Here is a 24694-nt window from a genome sequence, read left to right on the forward strand (position 1 = left end):
CAACTCTGTGTGAGTGACATGTGGACGGTTTACTTTATTTGGTAAAAGGAGGCTCTTTGGTCAGCTGTTGCGCCTGCACGCAAAAAAATATCCACATCAGCAAGTAATTTAATGTGAATTAAGGTCATAACCTGTTTTGTTTTTTTTACCCTAATCACAGCTGGAACAGTTGATTTGCAGCAGAGCATGCCATTATTCCACCTTGTTTTTCTTTACTTTAAAGATTTGAAGACTATGTTATACTTCTGAGTTGGATATTTCTTGCAGTGTGGCTGCTCTCCAGATCCTCCCAGCACTTTCGACACTGCTGTGCCGACTCATCGCCTGGGAAAACACCGTCCAGTATAAAACCCACAGCCAGAAGGCATTCACTTTCTCAGGAAAACCAGTGCACGCTTTTCAACTTTGTTGGATCAACCTTGTGACTGGTTGCGTAACGGTGATGCGCAAATCCAGAATAGATCCGGTTTTACGACACATCGATACACATAGAAGAAGTTCTGGTTTGTTGGTTTTTTTTTTTTTTCCAAAGGAAAAGTTTTGGTTCGGGATTGTTTGAAACAAACAGAGAACTTAAACTGGTTTAGAACTCGGCTGGACATGGCAGAGGGAGACTTCTACACGATGGGAAACCGGCAGAGGTTCCCAGGGATCCGTTTGAGAATCGCCGTTCAGGGATCAGTCTCCGTTCAGGGATCAGCTCGCGTCTCGGTTTATGGATGATGAATTCGGGATGCCACCTTTCCCCGAGGATTGTCAATGGACTGGCCGGGTTGGGCTCGACCGGGTCGGTTAAGCTCGCGCCTCAGTTCTTCGCCCTTCAGCAGTAGTTTACGCACAGGTTTCCCGTCGCGCCAGTCCACGGGAGGCCCAACGCTGTACACCAGCAGGTACGGCGAGCCTTCCTCCCGGAGCTCCCCCACCACCACCGGGGGGAACCGTGGAAAGTTTGCGTGAACGTCCACAGCTTCAAACCCGAGGAATTAAACGTCAAACGAGAGACGGATTTGTAGAAGTGTCAGGTGAGTTGGGATGCTGTGGCAGAGGCCTTAAATGAACGCACTTTTACATTACTTAATAAGTTCGTTGGGTAAAAGGGAAAACTTCTTACTTTTGGTATCAGTGACTTGAGGACAAAGTGAACCCACCTGGTAGGCCCAATGTCCCACTGCGCCCACCATCAGCCTAGTTTTATTTATAGAACACCTTAGACAACCAATTCTGTCCAAAGTGCTTTTGAAATGGGGATTTATTCGGTCACATAATTAAGAATGAAAATAATATAAAGGCATATTGCACATAAAACATTAAATAGAATATAAACAAAATAAATTGGGCAAATAGTAGTATCTGCTTGTGAAAACATACAGGGGTGTAGGTGCTTATGGGAAATATTACATCATGTTTTTTTAAAGCTGTATTCTGCAATTTTTCTCAATAGGCTATCTATCAATATGCCTTCTGGACCAAGAAAAACCTAAATCATACGTTATATTGTTTTATATCTCCAGCTTTGTTGAATTTGAATTTCAAATTTAGACCTACATTTAGGAAGATAAAAGTTAAAAGAAAGTACAATAGAACTGTTGGGGTATATTTTAACAATATTATGAAATCGTTTGGAAACTTCTTTATGAGCTTTTTCAGTGTCTAGTCAAACCTTTTACTCAGCAAGATAAGAATTTGGACTTCTCGCCTCAATCTTTCTTAAACCTCTCACTTCAGCACACCTTATCCCCTTAATACATATATTTTTAGTTTTTATTGAACCTTTCACCAGGCTGTCACAGTTAGACAATATATCTTAAACAGCCAAGACATAAGAAAGCATAAACAACACCTTACTGACTATCTCAGGATCCTCAGTCAAACCTGGCCAAGAAATATCAACTCTTTAACTTTGGCAGCAGATTTGAAGCAGCACAATGAAAGCCTCAGTGGTACAACATGGTCACAGCGTTAATGAGGTTTGATATTGAAGCTAAACAGATTTTGGGGACTGGGACCTGCACGCTGGCAGACAGAAGCTTGGACACCTGTTTCAGATTCCTGGAGAATCGCTCCCTCAGTCACCCATGAGCTCGATTTAGATTTAAGGCAAGGCCCGTGACAACAGTCTCTATTTACAATAAGACAAGCCGCTTGCTGCCATTAAACAAGGGAGAGAATGTTCTGGAAATAAGATCCCTTTTGTAGCCGCCCTTGTGCCGGTCCAGTCTTCTCCTGGTGTACGTTCAAGCTCAGTCACTGACTATTGGTGTAAGTTGTGGAAACTGCAGCCTCATGTCCGTGCTTCCAGAGATGAATTCCAGGGATATCCGGGGCTGATGAGGGCACAGAGGGCACAGAGGACAGCAGGCCCCCCTAACTCTGAGTTTTTTATAAGCACATTGTTGGTATGCCAGTTGGATCATTCAATCAGCGCCATGTTGGGCCTGCCTGCCGCAAGTGACTCAAGCCCCGTTCTTAAAGTGTGAGAGGGAGTGTGATAGGAGCATGTTCAGTACACCAGCAAACAAATGTTCAACACAGAATCCTCCAGATGAAGCGAGTGCACTCATCATCGCTGTCACGGACCAAGTCAGTCACTTTGAGTTTATCATGAGTGTCACCATGAGCATGTTTCTGCCTGGTAACACACATTGAAAGTGTGATTACATTGTTACTGGTACTTACTGAAAGTTGGTCAAAAAACGACAACAAATGAAAACAAGTTGATTAAAATCTCACTGAAGGATTCTAACAGAATTCCTGAAAGTTAGATTTAAGAACGTAAATTCACTAAATCAAAATGTGTAGTTAACATTATAAATAGGCTTTTATGGGCCCTGTTCTCTGCTGGACTGAGCTAATCGAACCAGCAACAGACTAAGCATGTACTGTAGGACTTAAAGCAGTATTCATTCATATTCTTGGACGCTTAGGGGCAATGGAACAAACCGCATTTTAATTATATTGTAACTTGTATTTACATGGTAAATAATTACATTTTAAGAAGCAATGCAACAAATGTAATGTAAATATAAGGCATCTAGTACCAAACACAGAGCATGTAGCATATAGAGCATACAGCATATATATAGTTTTATGTGGGGCTTTAGCTGCTAAATGCTCCTGTGTGTTCTACAGCTAGTTGCTAGTCCTTCATGTCTCCAACCAGGGTGACTGCGCCTAAGAGGTTTTCCACTGAAAACAGCTGACTGGTACAATTGAAAATGAGGTAGATGAAAGTGAATCAAAACAAAAATTGTGGGTCATAAAACCAAACATTGAGCTTAAAAATGTTAAATGTTCCGTTGAACTGAGTGATTACTCTCTGGGAGGTTTGTCATTACACATACCTATAGTCATTTGATCTATTGCTATGTAAAACACTTTTTTTTTTAAATTAGTTTTTGTTTTTTATTTGTTAGTTTTATTAGAAACTAACAAACTATGGCTCGCTGCATAGACAGAAGGAAAACGGCATATGCCTTTCGCCATGACTCAGTAACTTTATGATGAAAAAACCATAGCCCTGTCCTTCTTACTCAGAAACACCTTTTAGTGACGATAACGTCCCATCCGCCATCTGTCCTCCCTCGACATTCAGTATTCTGAGCATTGCATAGAGCATCTGGAATTTGGCATCTCTGTCATAAGAGACTTAAAATCAAGGAGAGGCAGCGCCTTGGACTACTCTCTGACCCAAAACCTCTATTATTCATGACATGGGACCAGTTAGACTTGGGGAGGTTTAAACAATAATGTAATGACTTCACCGATGATCTTAGTAAAGTGTTATTCCACCCTCTCGATCCCTAGTGCAGTCTGGCTCTTTCAGCAGGCAGACACGTCACTGTGGGGGTGTAGGGTAGCGCATAGTCTAACCCGGATTGCAGACGGGGGTCTAGGGGTGGAGCAGACCACACTGCTGGCTGGCGGCACTGATATTCAGCAGCCCCAGAGCAGCTGCTAGCAAGCCCGAGAGATAGAACGGCCATAAACAGAGCTAGGAGGTGGAGGTGGATTGAGGGGGGGGGATTTTTCTTTAGAGTTTCTCCCCAAATTCAGGCCAACATGTCCCAAGTGTCTTTCTGCAGGAGAATCATTCTTGGAAGTTACAGAAGAGACTGAAAAGGGTGTTTCATGATTTCAACATGATCATTGCAACCCACCCAGAGGCCTAAATGGGAAAACGCAGCTGGGGTGGAGCAATGGAAAATGAAATGTTATGATCTCAGTGTCACCAGTTATTTAATTAACATCCATTATAAAGCTCATTGATGTATGTAAAAGTTTAAAAAGTCATGAAATGTGCGGGATGTATGATAATGGTAATGTTGAACTGGTGATGAGGACTAGAGCCCGACCAATACAGGATTGTTAAGGCCGATACAATACAAATATTTAGTCATTTAAAAATCCGATGTTCTGATATACTGTATCGGCCCGCCAATATATTGGTCGGGCTCACTCATTTATGATCCACGATACTGCTAAAGTGATGCACAATGTTGAACTTGATCATATCTGAGGTTATGCAAGGTTACTCTCCACGCGCCCACTTATTTGTTGTTTCTTTTCAAACAGGAAAACATGAAGAGAAGCAGGAAGAAGGAGGCATAGTGACAAAGAATTTCACAAAGAAGATTCAGTGAGTATAATCTCATTAAACTCTGTTAGACAATAAATGATAGCTGCACACTCGCTTATTGTTTTTCCCACTGTCTTTCTGTACATCGTGGACACAAGAGAGCTTTAATTTGTTCCCATATTAATGACCATATATTCAAGATGTAATATATATGCTGAATGTTGAAGTATTTCTACCTCCAACCTCGGGATCAGGGACCCCCACAAAGTGTCATGATTTGGGTAACAAGTAGATTTTGTATGTCTTCGTATTAGGGGTCAAAAGCAAAAGACACAGATTTTAAAATTGTATGTTGTGCAATTTTGTACAGTATATATGTACAGTATATTGTCTTTTTCTCTTTTACTCTTATTTTCTCTTTGTCTTAACTTCCTTCAATAAGGAATATTGTCGCTGTTTTTTAAAAGTGATTTATGGAACAGTTGTTCTTTGTACATATTAACTTTGCTTGCTTGCTGAATACTAACATATACATGAACAGAAAACCCAAGATACAATTGCTAATTAATTGGAAGACTTTTTACGCCCAACTTGTAAGTAGAATTCCATACAGACAGACAGAGATAGACAGAGAATAATTTCCCTATTGCTCAACATGACAACATCCTGCATCTATGATTGCTGTTTGTTTATCTCTTAAGAATGTAAAAGTCAATGCTAAGTCTAAGTCAGTCCACAGCTCTCATCTAAAAGAAAAAAACTGCTTCATACTCATATTGGCTTTGAGTGGACACATAACAATCCAATACAAACTTGTCAACTCCAAACAGCCACTGACAAACCCACTCACTAGAAAACGGAAGCAGGCACTGCATGGAGAAGTATTGTTGTGTTGTGTAGATTGCACAAACGTATCACATATTGTGGACTTGTCCTATTGGAACTTATCCAAGCCAAACAAGCTACAGACGTTTGCACAACCTTCCCGTCTCTCTGCCTTTAATTGGGCAGCGAGAAGACCCCACGCTGCAGTGCTGATCTCTGGTGGGAATCGCCGTCTTGCTGGCTCGCCGCTCCAGTTCTGCTCATTTCCTGTTGGCTAATTAGTAAGCAGTTGTGCTAGCCCCGCATTGTTCATATCACAGTCCTTTTAATTGGAAAGCCCTCACCTCAGCTAAACAAAACCTGAAAACAATGACAGACTGAATGGAGAGGGGGGGGGGGGGGGGGGTTCTGGTGCTGAAGGGAGAGGGGGAGGGGTGGGGGTCAGATATAAATAACTGACCTCAATACCCAAATCCTCTGCTTAGCTATATCAAACAGTGAGCTGGCACAGAGAAGTCACTGGAGCCTGAAGTACTTTTAATTGATGCACTACTATTTCTATAGGGATGGAAGTATTATGAGCAAAATGTACTTTAAGAGTAAAAGTCCTCGTAATGCAGAACGGTTCCTTTCAGAGTTCTATATCATTATATCATTGGATTATTATCACAGATGCAGTAAGTATTAACTTATGTTATGATTTAAATCTTTGTTTTACATTGAATGTCCTCATCTGCAAAGTAACTGAAAGCTGTCAGATAAATCCAGTGGGGTAAAAAAACAAATATTTGAATATTTACCCTCTGATTGTAATAGAGTAGAAGTAAACATAAGCATGAAGTGAGAATATTTTACTATACGTACAAGTGAACAGAAAAATACTTTGCACATCTGTTAAAAGACAGATGCGTTTGTGGGGGAGGGTTAGAAGGAGTCAGAGTAGGGTCAGAGCAGGTCAAAAGTGGCAAAGAAACTTCTGCACACTGTCTAACTTACAAAGGTAAATTGAACAGATGACGTTTCAGTACTAGAACTGATTAATTTACCTTTTCTAAGTTAGACTGTGTCCGGGAGTTCTTTGCAATTAGTTTGGGGTCACTTAGAAATTTCCATTTAGCCTTTTTCACAGACTCAAAGTTGCTTAAAATGATATCAGATTAGTAAACAGAGAGAGATCAGCCACCCAGTCAGATCAGCTGCTACGACTGTTTATAATGGAGTGGAATGGAAGTTTGTAAGTGACCCTAAAATGAATTATTGATAGAATACACTGCTGATGTACGGGAAACAACAGGGTCCAACAGGGTTCAAGGGTGGATTTTTCTGTTAAAACCTGTAAGTTATTAACCAAATATGTTCTGAGTCTATAAAGGTATCTAGAAAATGCCAGGTCAGGAACTTATGAGGTACATGTTTACACACTCCATAAACACACACTCAGCCAGTCCGTTCCTTCTGTCTTGTGTCTCTCTGCCTCAGCATCTCTGCAGGGGAAAAGCATATTGGACCGTGTTTGGCAGCTGGACAAAATCAATGTGTGGTATAAATGTGTGCTTGCCAGAGGTAAATAACTCCCCGAGCTGGACAGATAAGGTTTCTGCCGGAGTCCAGCGCAATAAGTCGGCTGAGTGATTTGACTTTGCCAGAAGGGAAACTTTGCTTTGCAGCGATTGGCTCCTTGAAGGGAGAAGTTTAGTTTATAACCAATACCTGCAAAATGCAACACAGCCTCACTGTACTCTGTGTTTAGTGCTAATTTACAAATGTAAGCATGTGTGTTAGCAACACTCCGAGCTATGATGGCAAACATTGTCAACATTATTTCAATGGGATAAATGGGTGCTCTAGTACAACAATCAGAACAATAAGAGACAGAGTCCAACAGCATGATTACGCCTGCTAGACATTAACTTATTAGCATGCATGTTAAGCATTTAACTCAAAGCATGAAGAACTAAAGCCTGACAGAGTCGCTAGCACGGCTGTAGACTCTTACTTTTGTTTCAGTATTTTGATTGAAAATATATTATATTGCACAGGAGCTTCAATCAATAACTTATAGAAAACCCTGCCATAAACTAGTGAGTTTGATGTTGGTGTACTGAACGTAGACAGTAATCTACATGAGATCTACATGACCTCTCTGGGCCCCGTTCACTTACCGTCAACCCAAACCCACACTTACCTGACCGCCCTCGGAACGATTTTAAGACATTTTAATATACTTACTTCCTGCTACGTATCCCTTTGGATGTGTGTTCTTATTATCGCACTAAATCTAAATTGGACTTACTATAATCAAACTGTATGTACTGTCTATTTTGTTTTTCCCATCCCAAGTTTAATCCAGTTTTTTTCTTTTTCTTTTGTGGGCGGGGGGGGGGGGGGGGGTTGGAGGTTGTTGTTGCAGTGGATCTGTAGAGGTCAATGAGACGCTGTATGTGATATTTAGCAACACAAATAGACCAGGCCTGAGCTCTCTGACTGTCTGCTTCAGTGTGGTGAAGGTTTTCATTCCCTTCCGGCTTGTATTTCTCAGTGGAGTGGGAAGCCAGTGGAAGGTCCCGTCTAATCAAATGGAGAGGAAACCCACAGTCTCCTTGTCTGAACAGGGCAGCCTGGTGTTTATATTATCTCCCAGACACACTTGGCTGCTCACACAGAAAACCTACAATACCCATATTTGGCCACACCGTCTGGACAAAGAACCGAGTTTGCCTGGATCTCTGCGTTTGCCTTTACTGCAGGTTTTGGAGGACTTTCATTCCAAAGCGATGTGTATGATTTATTTATTTCTAAACTTGAAATTATCTTGACTAATAAACTCCAATTAGTTTGATAATATAACTCATTAAATCTCATTGTACCTAAAGCAAATGTACAGTTTTGTGGAAGTAAAACCTCAGCTTTAATCTACCTGCAGGTTTTGAAAGCCAATTACCCCCCCCCTCCTCCTTTTTTTCTCTGGCAATATAACACTTTCAGCATGAGAAGTGTCAAGAAGTTCAGTGAAGATTCAAAAACAAATGCCAGACACAAAATTAGCTGTTGTCCATATGACAGATGTGAGCACCAGATAAGTACGGTATACATCGATGGAAAATCACAGGTGTTCAACTTCTTCCAGACAGGCACTCTCCTTAATTGAAATAGGTTTCATTTTTACCTCACACCCTCTCCACTGTGTTTTCTCTCCCACGTCTTTGTTGCAGAGCCGGAAACTCCCGATAGCTTTCAGTTCATCTCCTGGGTGTGCGATAGAGTCTAGAATGAGTGCTAGCCAGGGGTGAACGTTTTTTAATAAAGTCAAATCCCAAACCCACACTTTTTTTTATTTTTTATTTTTTTCAGCGCTGTAATCCCTCGACTGAAGTCTGTTTATTGGTATTGTGAAAGTGTCAATAAAAATCCCAGCATTTAACAATGTTTGCATGGCGGCTCTTACGGAGGAAAAGGTCACTGTTTTGCATGCCCTCCAAGCAGGAAGTGAACAGTTTCTCCTCGCCGTTCTCCTTATTTCGTCTCTCGCACTTTCTACCAAGTAAACTTATACTACTCTAAACACCTAAACGTCTACGCTTGAAAAAAAACCCTCTACCTTTCTCACCCCTCTTCGCCTCTGTTTCATCAGGATCCCGATAGATGTGGACGCTCAGACCGTTTTCGCTTCCTTGTCCCCCGAGGGCGTCCTCATCATCGAAGCCCGGCAGACGCCTCCGTATTACCTCTTCAGCAACGAGGGCTCCCAGGGTGGAGACACACAGGAGGTGGAGGCCCTCAAGCTCGAAGAGGCCCCTTTGGTCTAAACCTCCACCTCCTCAAAAACATAACAAATCATCCTGCACAATTAATTACAAGTTTGATACGAAATGTGTGGCCTTCAGCTTCATGTTGTTAGACACCTGGCATACAAATGTGTAAAAGGCAAATAGGTAAGTCCTGTTTGATGTCCTTATTAAAGCTGCAGAAAGAAAAGTTATGTATAACAAGCAGAGTGGTGAAAAGCATCCTCTCCCTACTGACACAGATGCTACAGATTTGCCCTATTGCCCAAATGACATTCGGGTACCATTTCTCTTTCATGTTAGATGTAAACCCAAAATTCCAATGTCCAGAAGAAACTTAATAAGTCTATTTTTAACTTCATTGTGTATTTTGTTACAAAATGATTACACACCCGCAGGTTTGATAAACATACAATTTCATATATATATCTTCAGAACTGCGGTTAGTGTTTTTAAATGACGATTTCTTTTAAAGATCACAAATGCTACAGTTACAGCTGGCGGAGCCCTCGGTGTGTTTGTTCGTGCAGCTTTAATATTATATATGGGTATATCTTGAGGTTATGCAACAGCTGTTGGGCCACTGATACATTACATGTCATAGCATTTTCAATAATCAGTAAGTTAATATGTATGTAATTCATTTTGCTGAACATTGCATCCATTGTATTGTACGTGATTTCCTTGGTAAAAAAAAGACAAATGTGCCTTTATTTACTTGAGTGCCTTGACTTCCTTCAGTGCAACAGTTGTTTATCTTTTGAGTTAATGAATGTCACATAAACTGACAAGAAACGAAAGTGAGTTACCTTTTGTGATTTCTCTAGATTGAATTGTGTGCATTAATACTGTATTCTACCAGAGTGTATTGTAAATATACTTCAATATGTGCCAATTCATTATAATATGAATCTGAAGTGTTCCAGGTTTTGCAATATGGTTTTCATTTGTTTCTTTTCTATCTGAGCATTCAGGAAGATGGCTGCATGCTGTTTGGAGCGACAGACTGACTTGTTTGCCAAAGACGTTTTGTTTGCTGCCTTTTTCTGTCTATGTCTTTGTATTGGCTGATGCAATAAAATGTCCAGCCAATCTCCCAGTGTGTCTTAACATCTGTGTCTTTTATTGAGAACAGTGCCACTCACTGGCCTGATACCAGGGATCCAGGGAGTCGGTGGTGTTGTTGTTGGATAACAGAAGGAATTGGCCAACAGATTAGCGGAGGGTTTAGTTCTGGCTTAAATTGGCACTGCTGTGTGCTGCAGAATGGCCCGAACACATGGAGGCAGCACTGCCAGAGCTTTTATATGCAAATACACAAATTGGGGCAGTTCCTTTGCATGTTGTGTGATGCAAAATAATGTAATCTTTTATGTGTACTGGAATCAATCAAAAGGGATGATCAGTTTGAAAAAGTTTCCAAACTGGAGTCACACGAAACGACAAGGTCTCCACAGTTTTGGATGTTCAAATGTGTTGCTTTGTGTGATGTGCCAGCTTACATGAACTGTATTTATTGTATTTGATGATGTGTGGACTTGTGCTGCACTAGAACCGCGTATTGGGCAAGTTACTCATGTAGAAGTGACCAATGCACAGCTGTGCAAATGCATAGTATCTGACTAATGTCAACCTCTTACTTTTTAAATGTCACACTTATATTTTCAGAGGTGGCTATAAATGTGATCACTTATTCATGAATAGGTGCAAATTCCCACATTCATTTTATGATTGAGAGAAGGGCAAAACATGTAGAAGTACGAGTAACATCAACACAGTATTTAACATTGTCACATGCCATTGCTTTATTGGAGCTCCAAGGACAGCAAGATTATATAGCTATTATATTTACTGACTAAAATGCATATGTAGAACTGGTGCAAGGCAAGCCTTGCAGGCTGTTTCAGCATTTTGTCAAAACGTGGTGTGTGCAACAATATTTGTGTTTCTACTCAGTGTGTTCTTGTTTTATGTCGGGGGCCTCCAGGTCCTGGCTTGGGACCTCGCTTGGTGGACTTTTTCTCAGCGCCATCTCCTCGGCATGGTGATCTCCTCAGCAGCCCCCCCTGAGCCTGCCATTACCTGGATCTGGCTCTCGCCACCACTGGATCTTTGTGCTCTGGCTGTTTGGACGGATCTGTGCCTGGGTCTTCTTGGATTTCCTGGGCTTCATGGTGCTTAGAAGAATCTTGAAGATTCTCTGTGCCTTCTCCATCTCCAGGTGTTGAAGGTGGTAATCGCCAGCTGGCTTTTCGTGGGTCTCTCCCTCCTGGTCCCTCCTCTCTTCATGCTGCTGAAGCCCAGCTGTGGCGCTGCCAGGGTGGGCCTGATCACCAAGATCCTTTAGTGCACACTCTTCCCCATCATCCTCTGGAGATGGAAAACATGGGGTCTCTGGTGCTCTGCAGCTACCTGGCTCTGTATCAGACGCTTCTTTCTCCTTTTTTTCTCCAGTCACATCCAGCTCCACCTGGTTTTGTGCATAAATATGTAGAAATTGCCATTAGTCAAATGAAATGATTAAAGGTTAACTAGCTCAGCTTTTATGCCTTGAACACTTGAACACTGAACTTGCATGCTTTTCCTTTCATAACGTGAAACTCAAGAGGAATTTAAGTAGATGCAATCAGCAGATATTGTTCAGAACTTGTTTTGAAAATCTCCAGTATAAAGCATGGCTTGACATTTTGGGAAATTTGTTTTTTGCTGAGAGTTGGATAAAACGATCCAAACCACTGTCATGTCTGTCTCGTAAATTGCCAGCAGATGGTTAGCTTAGCTTAGCTAACATAACGACTGGAAACGTAGAAAGAGCTCGCCTGGCTGTGTCCTTAATTCACCTACCAACACCTCTAAAGTTATATCTTGTATTGTTATCAAAACAATACAAAAGTAAGTAAGTAAAACCTATAGTTGCAGCTTTAATTGTGACAGCTGCTCTCGATCAAGAAAAAGTCCAGCACATAACCCTTGCAACTTTTTTTGTTGTGGATTAAAAAAATGATGTAACATTTTCATCTGTGAGCTTTACAGGTACTGGGAGGCCTTCAGACAGAGCCAGACCAGCTGTTTCCCGCTGTTGTAGTCTTTATGCTATGCTAACTGGCTGCTGCCTGTAGCAGCTTACATTGTGGTACAAGTGGTGTTGATCTTCTCGTCTCACTCTTGCCAAGAAAGCAAATAAGCATATCAACTAAAATATCAAACTGTTACTTTAAATGTAAATAGTCTTCCCAGTTGTGATCACCTTTATGGGAATGATAATGGCAGTAGGAATGGCGGTTTCGGAAATTGGAGCCTCCACAGACAGGATACCATCAACAGAAAGTGTGGATACGATTTTGGTAGCATCAATCTCTGCTGGGAGTCTGAAAACAACAGGATCCTGTTAACAATGTATCAGCATACAAAGTTTAATTTTTTAATTTTTTCAGATAAGTGAGAATTTTAGAGATTGGATACTGTAAAAAAGAAAAAGAAAATAAAGAATGCTACATTCTTGGCAACAAACTTTGTTTAGGGTGGCTTAAATTTTGGGTGTGTCATCATCTCCCGTTAATCTCAGTGTTTACTTAACTGTACATGGTACATACCTGTATTTCCTTGAAAAACATCTGGCAATAAATCCATGCTCATCCGGCCTCTCCTCGTGTTTCCCTGGGAATGGATTACCATTTATGGGGAAGAATATAAGGACACCGAGGACTAAAGCAACACAGAGAAACCGCTCAACGCAGAAATTAATTTCTACCACAAAGCTGTGATTTCCCTGAGCACATAATTTAAGCAGCTTTCTAATTTTTTTACATATAGTTTCCTTTTTTTCAGTGTTTAGCTTTGCGTGGTTTATTCTGTGAACTGTAAAAGAAGTCTTTTTACTGTGACTGTGAGATAATACTAGATAAGGAAAAGGTTATCAATACTCTACTAAGAGTAGCAACTATCCTGCGTGTAAAAGTAATTAACAATGTTAATAAAGTGATATTTTACAGCTGTTTAATCAAGAGAAGTGTAAGCCAACACTGTACCTCCAACCTCCAGGAGTCCGTCCCTGACGCTGAGAGAAATCTCTGAGGGAAAGAAGTGAGCCACTTCCAGGCTGACCCTCCACTTGTACAGCTCCTTGCAAATCTTCTGGCTGGGATGATGCATCGACCCAGAGATGTAGGGCACAAACAGTGGAGCGGGTATGTACCCTGGCCAGGAGCAGGCTGCCAGACTCCTCTGGAGCCGGTCCACATCCATCCACCGAGGGTCTCCTGGCTCCAGGAAAGGCGGCAGGCCAACATCTTGAATGAAAAGCCTGCTGGACTGCCACCATTTCCTCAGGGGGTACCAAGAGGCTGCCCCGTCGTACTCACTGCATGACAGCTCTGTTTTGGCCTGTTTGCTCATGATTCAAGAACTAAAATTACACACAGAAAAACAGGCAGCCCTTTTTTGATGATAGTCAGCAAGTAACTTTTCGATCCTCGGGGTTGGCTCACTGAAATTTTGGCAATTAAAATCTCCTTATTGAGTAAGGAATGATAAAGGAAAGTTAAGGGTGGTGAGACGGAGAAATCCTTGAGGAGCCTTATATACGGCTCTTGTCTATTTTAGCACTTATTAAGCACTCATGCCGATCCCATGAGAAGAGCGAGTGGGCATGGGGTGATGGGTGTGGAGGCTGTTACCTCTTGCTGGCCTGAAGAAGGCAGCAGACTAATTAGTTGTATTTTTAACTTTTAAGGGCGCTATGGCAAATAGCTAGCAGTTGGCTGAGGCTAATTTATGTTTGAACTGTTGCATCTGTTGCCTGAAGACAGTACTTCTCACATCCCAGTGAACTCTATTCTGTCAGTGGTGACTGGGCTGCTCAGTGTTGTCATGAGCCAGTGAAAGTGTCTCTTCCACTTGTGTTTCACCCCTCAAAGGACACAGTGGCTTGTCTGGAGCATAAAATACCTCTGCTATAGCCTGCGAAGGACACAAAATGATCTGTTTTGTGTTATCTGAAATGTTTCTGAGGCATGTGTGTGTGTTGACTGTACAAAGCTCCCTTCCACTCCATTTTTCTTTCGCTCGGCAGTTTCAACAGGATTATTATTGTTCCCTCTTTTATCAAGTGTGACAGACTTGTCAGTGTTTCATTTTAAGAGCTGTGTGCCCTGATATCTTGGCATTCTGTCCACTGGAGCACAAAACAGACTGAACAGATGTTTCTGACACTTTGTGTGATGCCTCACCCACAGATTCTGTCTGTAGGATATGTTGTGAGAGGTTGAAGTGGGTTTCTCTGCTGCTGCTGCTGCTGCTGCTGGAGTCGGTTCCTCTGTTTCAATCATCATATCCATTCTGTTCGTATTAAAGGCACACATGCCCACAGTGCATGCTACTTTTCAAAACTATAGTGGGAAAATACAATTTGGAAAACTGGGTACGAAAGATTCAACTTTATTGGTGAGATCATTGACAATTACTCAAACATAACCGTTCAAGAGGCAGTCACAAAACTTTACAGGTATGTTGTTAAGGTCAAATAAAGGCCGAGTACCAAAATGATAAATGGGTAGGAAGTAAGGAAGGAGCCCCCCACTTTACGCCCCTGGCAGCGAAGCTTTCCAGCAATGTCTCCACGCTGGCCGAGCCCCACTGATGGCGGTCTGTCCGTGGCTGCAGAACCTGGAGTTTACCGCCAGTGTTTCAGTTTGAGTGTTAAAAGTGTTTAGTGCATATTTTAAAAGGTATTTACAGTATTTAGAAGCGGGTTGCATACTAGTTACGCTAGCTTTCATGCTACATAAATAAACCGGACAGAGTTGTTCCTCATCTGGCGACAGAAACCCTGCTGTCCCCGCCGTCCTGTTGGCTCAGAGCTCCACAGGTAGGCTACAAATTAGTTTCACACCAAATGTATCGCAAGAAGTGAGGCGAGTCGAGGGCGCAGATTCGCCGCTGTGTGATGCAAGAGAGCACACTGCAGCGACAGATTCGAGAGGTTGTAATCTAAGAATTGTGGTTGTACTGAAAAGTGACTGAAGTGAAAAAAAGGAATACGAGTACAGATTATTTTCCACAAGCTTTCAAATCATATTCTACAAGTGCTCACATCACATCTACGCGCTCTCACATTTTGCACCATATTTACCTTTATATTTTTAGCCTGTAATTTACGACTTTAAGTCATGACTCACGACTTGGTAGCGTTCTAGGCAAAGTCACCACAAACCCTTCTAGCTAGCGTTAGCGTTAGCTAGCTAGCAGCTACCTACCGTTGACGTTAGCTAGCGTTAGCTGATACTAGCGATTTCTAGTAGGGCCTATACATATTTTGGACTTCATTTAATAAACATAACCTGTAGTACTACACAATTGCATGTGCACTGTTTTTATTACAATGTGCAGAATTACTTTACGTTGCCTATTTATGTCTATTTATTTCCATTTCTCACTGTCAATCACCGGCGTCTATAGGCTACAGAATCAACAGGGGTCGCCATTGTTGTCTATGTGCGTGTGATGTCAAAACTGTAACTGGGAGTACAACTAGTTCACAACTAGTAACTTAAGGGTTTGACTGCCGTTCCAGGGCACTTTCATGAAAAATGTGAAAATATGAGTTAGGCCTACTGGTTGCCTGGAACGCAGCATTAATCTCGGTTTTGAGTATAATGACCACACGTTGCTGTACTGCTTCATCACTTGGGTGAGAGAGGTAGAAATGTGACAACAGAGAGCGGAGACTGCTAGCTATGAAAAAAAATACACATAGGTCTACGTAAAAACAAATAGTGCTTGTGTGAGTGTTCTCAGCTCCCCTCTCTCAGGCTCCCTCATCACTCAATATTTCCCACACTGGGTGTTAAATAGTTAGTTAGCCTAGATAAGTTTAAACACCTTAGATATGATTATTTTATTGTAAACAAAAAAAGAGAAAGAGAGGAGAGAGGGAGAGCCTGTATGAGGCAATAAGGACACTGACAATTATACTTGGTTTACATTTCTGAATGTGCAATTTTTTCAGCACCATCCAATTAAAATGTGACTGTAAACTAAAATCAAACAGCGCATTGTGGTTTCTGTATTTATTACCAAAGCATTTATTAGTAAAACAGTTAACATGGGGCAAAAGAGAAAAATTGCATTGCAGGTCGATTTAAATTGTGCGCGCCTAAATTTTCTGTTTTAGTCAGGGGCTACAGTGCTCCTAGTCATTTTTATGTTTTATTTTGGAGCCCTGTGGTTGATGCAAGCTGGGGCGGCCTTAAATTGCTTTACAGAATGCAGTAACTACATTTGGTCAGAACTGAGTTTAAAAAACATTAATGTCAGATTTAAGTCTTAATTAAGACTTAAATCTGACATTAATATTTTACAGTAGGTAGTAAGAATACTATGCTGGAGCCACACTACTATAACTACAAACACCTCCTCTGGATTAGAGTCCATAGGGAGCGCCGTTGCCCTCCACCACTTACAGTGCTACTGTCAAAAATGTGACCTCTGTTTTACTATAAAAACAATATTATGCCATTTAAATGTGTAATTTTAACACAGTTCAAAATGTAGCCATTTTGCTTTTGTGTGGCAATTTTTTTAATTAATTGTGAAATGATTAGCCTAAAACACTACTATATCAAACACCTCAGCCTAAAACAAAGCATTAGGCTTAGGCCTAAAACTTTTTTATACTACTAGGTCGTGATTCCACTACGCCTCTGTATCACACCAACTAGTCAGACTTTCATCCACCTGTTAGTCCTTCATAATAAAGTGGTTAAAATCACATTCTGCATATAATCAACTGCCAACCACAAACTCATTTATTATAAACCAACCAAACGAAGGACTCAAGTGTTAATATATTCATGGGGCTGCAGAATCCATGATAATTTATATAGGGCATTTTACCGTGGTAATAGGAGTGTCCACATACTGTTGGCCACATGACTCTTACTTCCTTGTGGGCTGAGCGTCATTGGCCGTTACCATGGGAAACAGAGGTCGCAGGGCAAAAACGCGTGGAGCCAAAGTTTGTCGACATGTTTGTACACTTTAGCCTGTGATATAGCACTGTTTCTTTACAGTTTGAATTTACTTCTTCATTCACAGACTCATGATTAATCGAAATTCCACGCTGGATCCGTTACGTTTGGGTACAGTAAAGCCTGACCTCGTTTGTGAGCAGACTCGTCGTGCGCGGGCTAATACCGGGCGTCCGGTTCGGAAGGAGTCGGACTCCCGGGAGAATCAGGACCGCCGAAAGCTGCAGCTGAGCCGGTGGCATGCGCCCTGGAGGTCGAGTGAGGCACCCTCACATCTGGATACTCAACCAATGATCCGCGGCAATGTGGGACAACATGTGGAAACGGTATTTCAGTTATTATCCTAAAAACGGCACATTTCACTCAAATTCAATACATATTGTTTTGTTTGTCTTCTTTGTGTGTAATGGAACGAGGCTTGATAAAAACTTTCTCTCAGATGACTTTACATTCCCATCCCCTGTAAACACATCATTACCAAATCATGTGGATGCCTTGCATCAGGATTAACTTCAAAGATGGCTTGCAGTTTATTCATTTCACCTCCCAAAAAATTGAAGGAACCTAGTCTCTCTCTCTCTCTCTCTCTCTCTCTCTCTCTCTCTCTCTCTCTCTTTCTTTCACATACGCACACACACACACATACACACACATTTTTACAATTTCTGATTGATCCCATCCTTTCTGGCAGCTGAGGGTCTTCACATGATCTGTTCTGCTTTTACTACCTTGAACTGCTAATGCCTCTCTCAAGTTATATTTCCATTTCATTCTGTATATATGTTTGGGATCCCTTTGATTTCATGGCAGTGCTTATACCTCTCATCCATCAGTAACCTAAGCTGCCCCCCTCCCCGGGCTACACAGAGCAGTCCCATCCAAGACCATTTGCTCTTTAATAGACACATACCGCCCTCAAGCACATCAAGTGTGTCACAAATCGAAAGTTCTAGCCCAGATAAAAACAATTTTTCGAAAATGAAGTCACATTATGGGACACACACCCATAGCCCAGTTTACTTGAATCATCCTCACTGTGCGATTTGAGGTGAAGAGGATCTCAGATGTAGTTTTGAAGGCCCGGTGGGCCCTCCAGAGTCAGCTTTCATAATCGGTAACACAGACGTTGTGGCTGCTCCCCCAAAGCCTGTTACCACTAACAAATGCATTTGAAGTAAGACATTGCCAATTGTGCAAGGATAACAGTCACCTATGCTCAGGGGAGGGCTCAGCAGAGGCTAGCCACAGCGAATCATGAGGCTTCAAACAGCCCGCCATGTAACCAGGGGGTATTAGCAGCTAATGCATCATGGGTGATTAAGTGTCAAATGGCTGGTTTGTTCCTGTGGACACTGGATTCATCATAGTTATTGTGGGGCTGGCTCAGTCACTGAGGCTGGCTGGAAAATAGAGAGACGTGGTCCATATCAAAACTGACACATGCAAATGGGGTGGCTTATGTATGGAAATGTATTTTTTGAAAAAGCCGTTTTACAAGTTATTGCAGCCAACAATGAGTCAGAAATAATTTGGAGTGATGCTTAAACCTCGATCTAACATAAAACGGTGGTATTGGTCGAAGAAATGTTTTCGCAGAATTGGTTAAGCCATGCCTGTTGCCAATCCATTCTCTTTATGGCTACAGTGAACCGGAATCGCCCCGTATACACTTTAAATCCCCAAGGAGGGTAAACAAGGCAATCTCATCTTCTGCAGTTTCCTGCTCTGTTATTGCATTTACAATGCTTTTGATTTAGCTCTCTGTGGTGCTGTTAAGACAAATGCAATACTAACAAAATTGTTCGGTCTACGTGTGGGTGGAGATGGAAATACACAGGACAAGGCCACTTTACAGACCACCTCTAAAAGAAGTATCTTTTTCTGTTACATGCATAGTATTGGAACATAAATTTCCTGTGTGCGTTCATGTGCTCACATACAGTATTCATATGCTGAGGTCTCTATTCTTTGTGTCCACTGAAGTAGCAGAGAAGCAACAGCGGTGTCCTGGTTTGACTCAAAAGACATTTGCAGCAAATGAGCTCATCCATCAGCAGAAGTGTGTGGGGACAGGGGGATGATGAGGAGGAGGAGGGTTAGGAGGAAGACGAAGAGAGACGATGGGGCGGAGCAGGGGCCCAGCAGAGGCAGGACTACTCAGAAAGAAGCCTCACATTAAAATATGATGGCTGTGGCATTTCCCTGGTCTCCAGCACCTTATTTTGTCCTTTTGGATGTTTGGAGCTTGAAGACCTGCGCTCAGCTTGGTTGTGTCCAATTCAGTGGTAGCTTTTCCATAAATCTAAAAAAATATCATGACATTTACAAGGGTAGCATTTTTAAGTGTGTTAACCACCATTTGTTTCAACTCCTAATTGAAGTTGTGTCATATTTACAGTGAGTGAAATATTTTAATTAAGACTGTTTTTTTGGCATGACCATCATTATATGGAAACAGTCTAAATTGCTTGAGCATCATTTTAGACACATTTCCCCCAAAATAGAGCCTGATATATGTGGTATCTTTGAAAACTTTGTGATCTATGTTTTTATGAGCTTGTGGCCATGTTGGAAATAAGTGTTCTCACCTTAACGTTCATTATCGATTGGATCTAATGTGTTCTGTATGTGACTAAGTAAAATGAAAAATCTGAATAAAAGAAAAATCCATTAATATCAAGTCCAAGCTAATGACACTTTGCCTCCTCTCCGGTGATCTATTCATAGGCGACTACAGATGACCCACCAAAGAAAGTGGACCAATCCATTAACCACACCCCTCCAGATTCCACAGGAGGTTGTAAGGTGTGACTGTTAATCATTGAACCCACATTTCTTCTCCTCTCACACCCTTCGGTATAATTTATTTAGTAGAAAACATCAGTTTATCTTGTATACAGGGATTTTTCTGCTCACTGCAGTTAATAATTGGAGATTAATTGTCTGATTATCTGTCATTTCCATAAGCGATGTCATATTAGAGACACAATCTTTAGTCTTGGCCTAGTGCCCAATTTTCCTCCATAAGTCACATGCGTCAGAGCCTTTCATCGGTGGAAAAGTGCTCAGAGCTCCAGAGCTACTCAGAAGACAAAAAGATAATAGCTGCTTGTTCTTTTTTTTTTATGCCGTTGTTTTTATGCACTTTCTTTTCAGAGTTGGCCAGTTTGTCGTACGCAGGCTGGAAAACGAGCAGATATCCTTTCCCTAAGGAAGCATTTGGGCCACGCCAGGTGAGAGTTACATCTGTGGGGGTTTAGCAAATATGGAACAAATGAGTCCCTACTGTTGATATAAATACGTGACTTCTAGCTGCTTTTCTCCATGAAACAGATATGTGTTGAGAAAAAAACATCACATTTAACAATTCTGTGAAAAAAGGGAAATCTGCAACAGTTTGCTCACTGCAGGTATGCTCAGCTTTCAGCGCTGCTGCGTCCTGCAGGCAGTGGAGCCCTGGCACAGACAAAGCTGTGGCATTTGTACTGGTGTGTGTTGTGAGTGTGTGTGCAACCTCCCAACCCCACCACAGGGTGTGGAGACAACAACCTCTGGGGGCAGCCAAGGGTACTTCCAACCGGCTGACATTTCTGACAGCCTCTGATAGAGCCCGGAGTGTTGAATTATTCATACAGGTGTTATGGGGAAAGGTTGCCATTTTCACAGGAGATACTGACCCCCAGATGAATTGTAGCTGTAAGTGAACAGAGCAGTAATGATTTGGGGCTGTGATGCCTTTTTTTTTCAGCTCGGAAAGTTAGGTAGCAACATTTGACACTTATTGATCCGTTTTTCAGCTATTCAGCTATATAACGGCTGTCTTAAAGTGCTCATATTATCCTCATTTTCAGGTTCAAAATTGTATTTAGAGGTTATATCAGAATAGGTTTACATGGTTTCATTTTCAAAAAACACCATGTTTTTGTTTTACTACACATTGCTGCAGCTCCTCTTTTCACCCTGTGTGTTGAGCTCTCAGTTTTAGCAACAGAGTGAGGCATTGCACTTCTGTTCCATCTGTGTTGGGAGTCGCACATGCGCAGTAGCTAGATAAGGACAGAGTATGAGGGCGTGCCACGCTAGCAGCTAGGCGAACATTATAACGTGTGTTACAAAGTGATGCACATTTGTCACGGAAGTAAAGGCTGGACTACAACAGAAGTGTTTGGAGCAGTATGTGAAGAGTGTTTTCTGTTGGAGAGGGTAGATGCCTTTGGGATGGACTTTGGGCTTTTTCACTTTTTAAACCAATAATGTGCACAAAAAAGATATCTAACACAATAAAGGAAAGTGGAAAAGCCAAAAAGCATAATATGAGCACTTTAATGGAAATATGAACAATCTGAATATCACCACTAGACAATGAAGGGTCTGTTCACCCAAACCACAAAAAACACATTGTGTCACTTACCTCCAGTGGAGGATACCACATGTTACTTAGTGAGTTTCAGAGGTGCTGGTTGGTGGGTTATTTCTTACTTTGAAGAGAGCAAGACAAGCTGTTTCCCCCTTCCAATTTGTACGCTAAGCCACGATAATTACTCACAAGTATTCCCTCAAAGTGCTTTCGGATGAAGAAATTATCCTTGTCATTGGTATTTGTATGTGTTTTATTTATTTTTCTTTTTTTTCTTTTACATATTTTGAGCAGCACAGTCACACTTAATGGCATTATCTTGTACATACTACTGAATTATTTATCAAATTCCATTTGGATTAACGGCCTCTTGCAGCTATACATTTCATAAACTATACGCAAATAATCAAAATGATTATCTGAAAAGCATCACTTTGTTAGATCAAAATAAACAAAGGTGTGCTGTCAGGTCTAATATGGATTTTGTTTATGACATAGGTACAGAAAATATGTATTGTTCATTGGCTGGCAGGTGTCTGATAAAGTTAGATTTTAAGACATTTCAAATATATTAAGGGCGACAGTTTAACTGCTCTTCCATAATCCTTTTGACATTAATTAAATGAATGATGATCCCGACAAGTAAAATTATTTTCACTTGTCAGGATACATTATTGTCTTTATCTGGATGCCCTAACATGTTGCATTTACTGTATGTACACTACTTCTGAGAAACAAGATAAAGGGATAAGTTTAGTTTAAATCATTTAGTTTTAAGTTTCCAGGAGTTAAATACAACTTCAGAAAGAAATATCACAATTCTAAGGCACAGAAATATCAGAGAAATGGAATGACAATATTGCAGTGTCTAACATTGTTTTCCCTAGATTTGTGGAAGACTTAGGTGCATGTATTTGGTGTGGGTTTATGGGTCCTCTCTTAAGAAAATATTAAGTTTTTTCATTACAGAGAAATGTATTTTCATATAATTTTGGACCCTGGTTATTACCATACGTTTGTCTAAATAACACTCACAAAACCTAAAGACAAAACTTGCTAAAGAAGTCCACTGGGGGCTAACTACAATCATTACATCTGAGAAAAGTTAGTTTCATTCATTTGGCCTAGGTGGTGCCCAAAACTGCTTGGGTGCTGCGCCTAAGCCTTTATTTGTAAGGAAAACCAAGTCAATATTATTTTCAAAAGGCCTTGATCCTCCTCTGTAGGATGGGGATTTGTTGCATAATTTCGGTAATCCCAAAAAATACAGACACAGATGTAATCAATTTTCTCCATTTAAAGATGAGGTGGAAATTAGGACACACATTTAAAGAAATTCACTTGAATTTTTATGGATTCCTGCATCACAACAGTCATGTTATTTACATCATATCTACATAAGATGTATTTTGTATCCTGGCACTGATTAATGGGTTTTACTAATCCTTATTTGGCATGCCTGCCATCACTAATAACTGTCACAATATGGAGGTAAAGTGGGATGCTCCATGAAATGATCTGGTGTGCAGATATCATGTGAGTCCACTTTGGTTTTTGTACTTTTGCTTTTTCTGTCCTGTTTTGTCTGAGTAGACACAGCAAAGCCTAATCAGCGTTTTGGCTCTTACCCTTGCCCGGGGCACTCGGCCATTTCTGAGTGCGCCAGCCTGTGTTGTCGTGGTCTGCCGTTTGTCTCTGGCGATGTTAACATGAAACATCCCACGCCCCCTTGTCAGCACTACTGCAAGTCCTGTTTCTCATCACGTTGCAGCTGACAGATAATACTTCTGAAGTAGCATTGTTTTTGCTAGATTTACATTAGGATTTAATTATGTGTTTGAACTTGTAAATGTCAATGTTGCAGTCGCTTGTGTAGCATACCCTACAAGATTCACCATGCTGAAGGCTTTAATCATAGCTTGCGCATGAAAAATTCATGTATTGAAATAGATGATGTGAGAGTAGATCCAGAAAGGAGCCACACCATCTGAGTTGGTCTAATCACTGTAAAGATTCCTCACCTACCACAAACCCTATCTCTTTTGTTGCCTGGCAACAAGCTGCCATCCAAGGGCTCCCATAATCTGATCTGTTGAAAAAAAACTATCCCCCCTTACCACCACCCTCCCCCAGTGTTCAAATGTCTAAAATTTTTACATTGCAATCAATTTTTAACCACCGATCAAGCCTCTCGTCCAAGCATTGTCCTCTTTAATGAGCTTTTCAAGCCAAGCTCTGATATGTGGTTATGATTCACTTTCACAAAGAAGAATAACTTGTTATTGACTGGAAAGACAGACGGTGGTGCTGATGAGAAAAGGCATAATGGGGTTTCACTTCAGAGCTTCTTGGCTTTCGAACACAAAAGTTCCATTGTCTGTGTACGTATTGATGATACATTGCTTCTTCTCAATGCCTTTTATTTTCTTGTCACACCAAATTCTGCAGCCTGTCATTGACTCGGCAGCTTTCTCCTGTCTGCTTCTTTTTCTCTCTTCCCCTCCTTTCTCTTCAGCATATTATTGTTCAGCTTTCATGTTAAATTGCTGCTTTGTGTACTTGTGCATATTGTGCATCAAACACAAACAGAAAAAAAACACTTGCCTGTCGGTTAGAAGATATTGATCAATTAAAAAGCACACACACTAGCTGAACTAAAGTGAAGGAGCCACTTTAGCACAAAGCGCTAACACAATTAGTCACGTCTAAAGGCAAGGTCACTGAGCCACCTCCCACACTCTTGGCAGACGGCAGCTACTCCAGGGAAAAACTTTTTTGCTCATGAAGCTACGAGTCATTAGCGATGCTGATAGAAACACACTTTAATTAAGACTGCTGCATTTTGGACTGCGATGTCACATCTGAAGATTAATAAGTTATATCAGGGGTGTGGTGGTATGCAAATAGAGCAGACATGCCTCCAAGCTTAACTAGTGCACTCAGTGTATCACCGAACAGAGCCAAATTAGCATGCTGGAACACAAGTGCTCTGTGGCCCCCTCCTAGGCTGAAGTGCTTGGCTCTAGTTGTGGGCGAAATATTACCAGCCAGCTGCTCGCTAGATAACAAATAGGAACTGGAGCAGCAGAGGTTTGTAACATTTGCAGGCATTTGTGCCTTTGTT

General features: G+C 41.3%; 1 protein-coding gene and 1 pseudogene across 1 annotated transcript; one reads left to right on the forward strand and one right to left on the reverse strand.

The window, feature by feature from the left end:
• Positions 1-278: 278 nt before the first annotated feature.
• LOC116675678 (heat shock protein beta-8-like) lies at positions 279-9986 on the forward strand (annotated as a pseudogene).
• A 1253-nt stretch (positions 9987-11239) lies between these two features.
• LOC116675677 (heat shock protein beta-1) lies at positions 11240-13607 on the reverse strand. The gene is made up of 4 exons (XM_032507298.1): positions 13215-13607; positions 12780-12843; positions 12434-12554; positions 11240-11656 (listed from the first exon to the last, which is right to left on the reverse strand). The coding sequence occupies exons 1-4, from the start codon at positions 13579-13581 to the stop codon at positions 11240-11242; spliced, it is 969 nt and encodes a 322-aa protein (XP_032363189.1). The 5' UTR covers positions 13582-13607.
• Between the last annotated feature and the right edge of the window lie 11087 nt (positions 13608-24694).

The sequence above is a fragment of the Etheostoma spectabile genome, unplaced genomic scaffold, assembly GCF_008692095.1.
Source record: "Etheostoma spectabile isolate EspeVRDwgs_2016 unplaced genomic scaffold, UIUC_Espe_1.0 scaffold00002121, whole genome shotgun sequence".
In the NCBI taxonomy this organism is placed as follows: Eukaryota; Metazoa; Chordata; class Actinopteri; order Perciformes; family Percidae; genus Etheostoma; species Etheostoma spectabile.

Excerpts from the sequence above, each read along its gene's own strand:
- LOC116675677 (XM_032507298.1), bottom strand. The coding sequence starts at position 13,581 with ATGAGCAAACAGGCCAAAACAGAGCTGTCATGCAGTGAGTACGACGGG. Across the intron at positions 12,555-12,779 it reads TGTTTTTCAAGGAAATACAG|ACTCCCAGCAGAGATTGATG; the intron begins GTATGTACCATG and ends TGTTGTTTTCAG. Across the intron at positions 11,657-12,433 it reads CCATTATCATTCCCATAAAG|GTGGAGCTGGATGTGACTGG; the intron begins GTGATCACAACT and ends GCACAAAACCAG.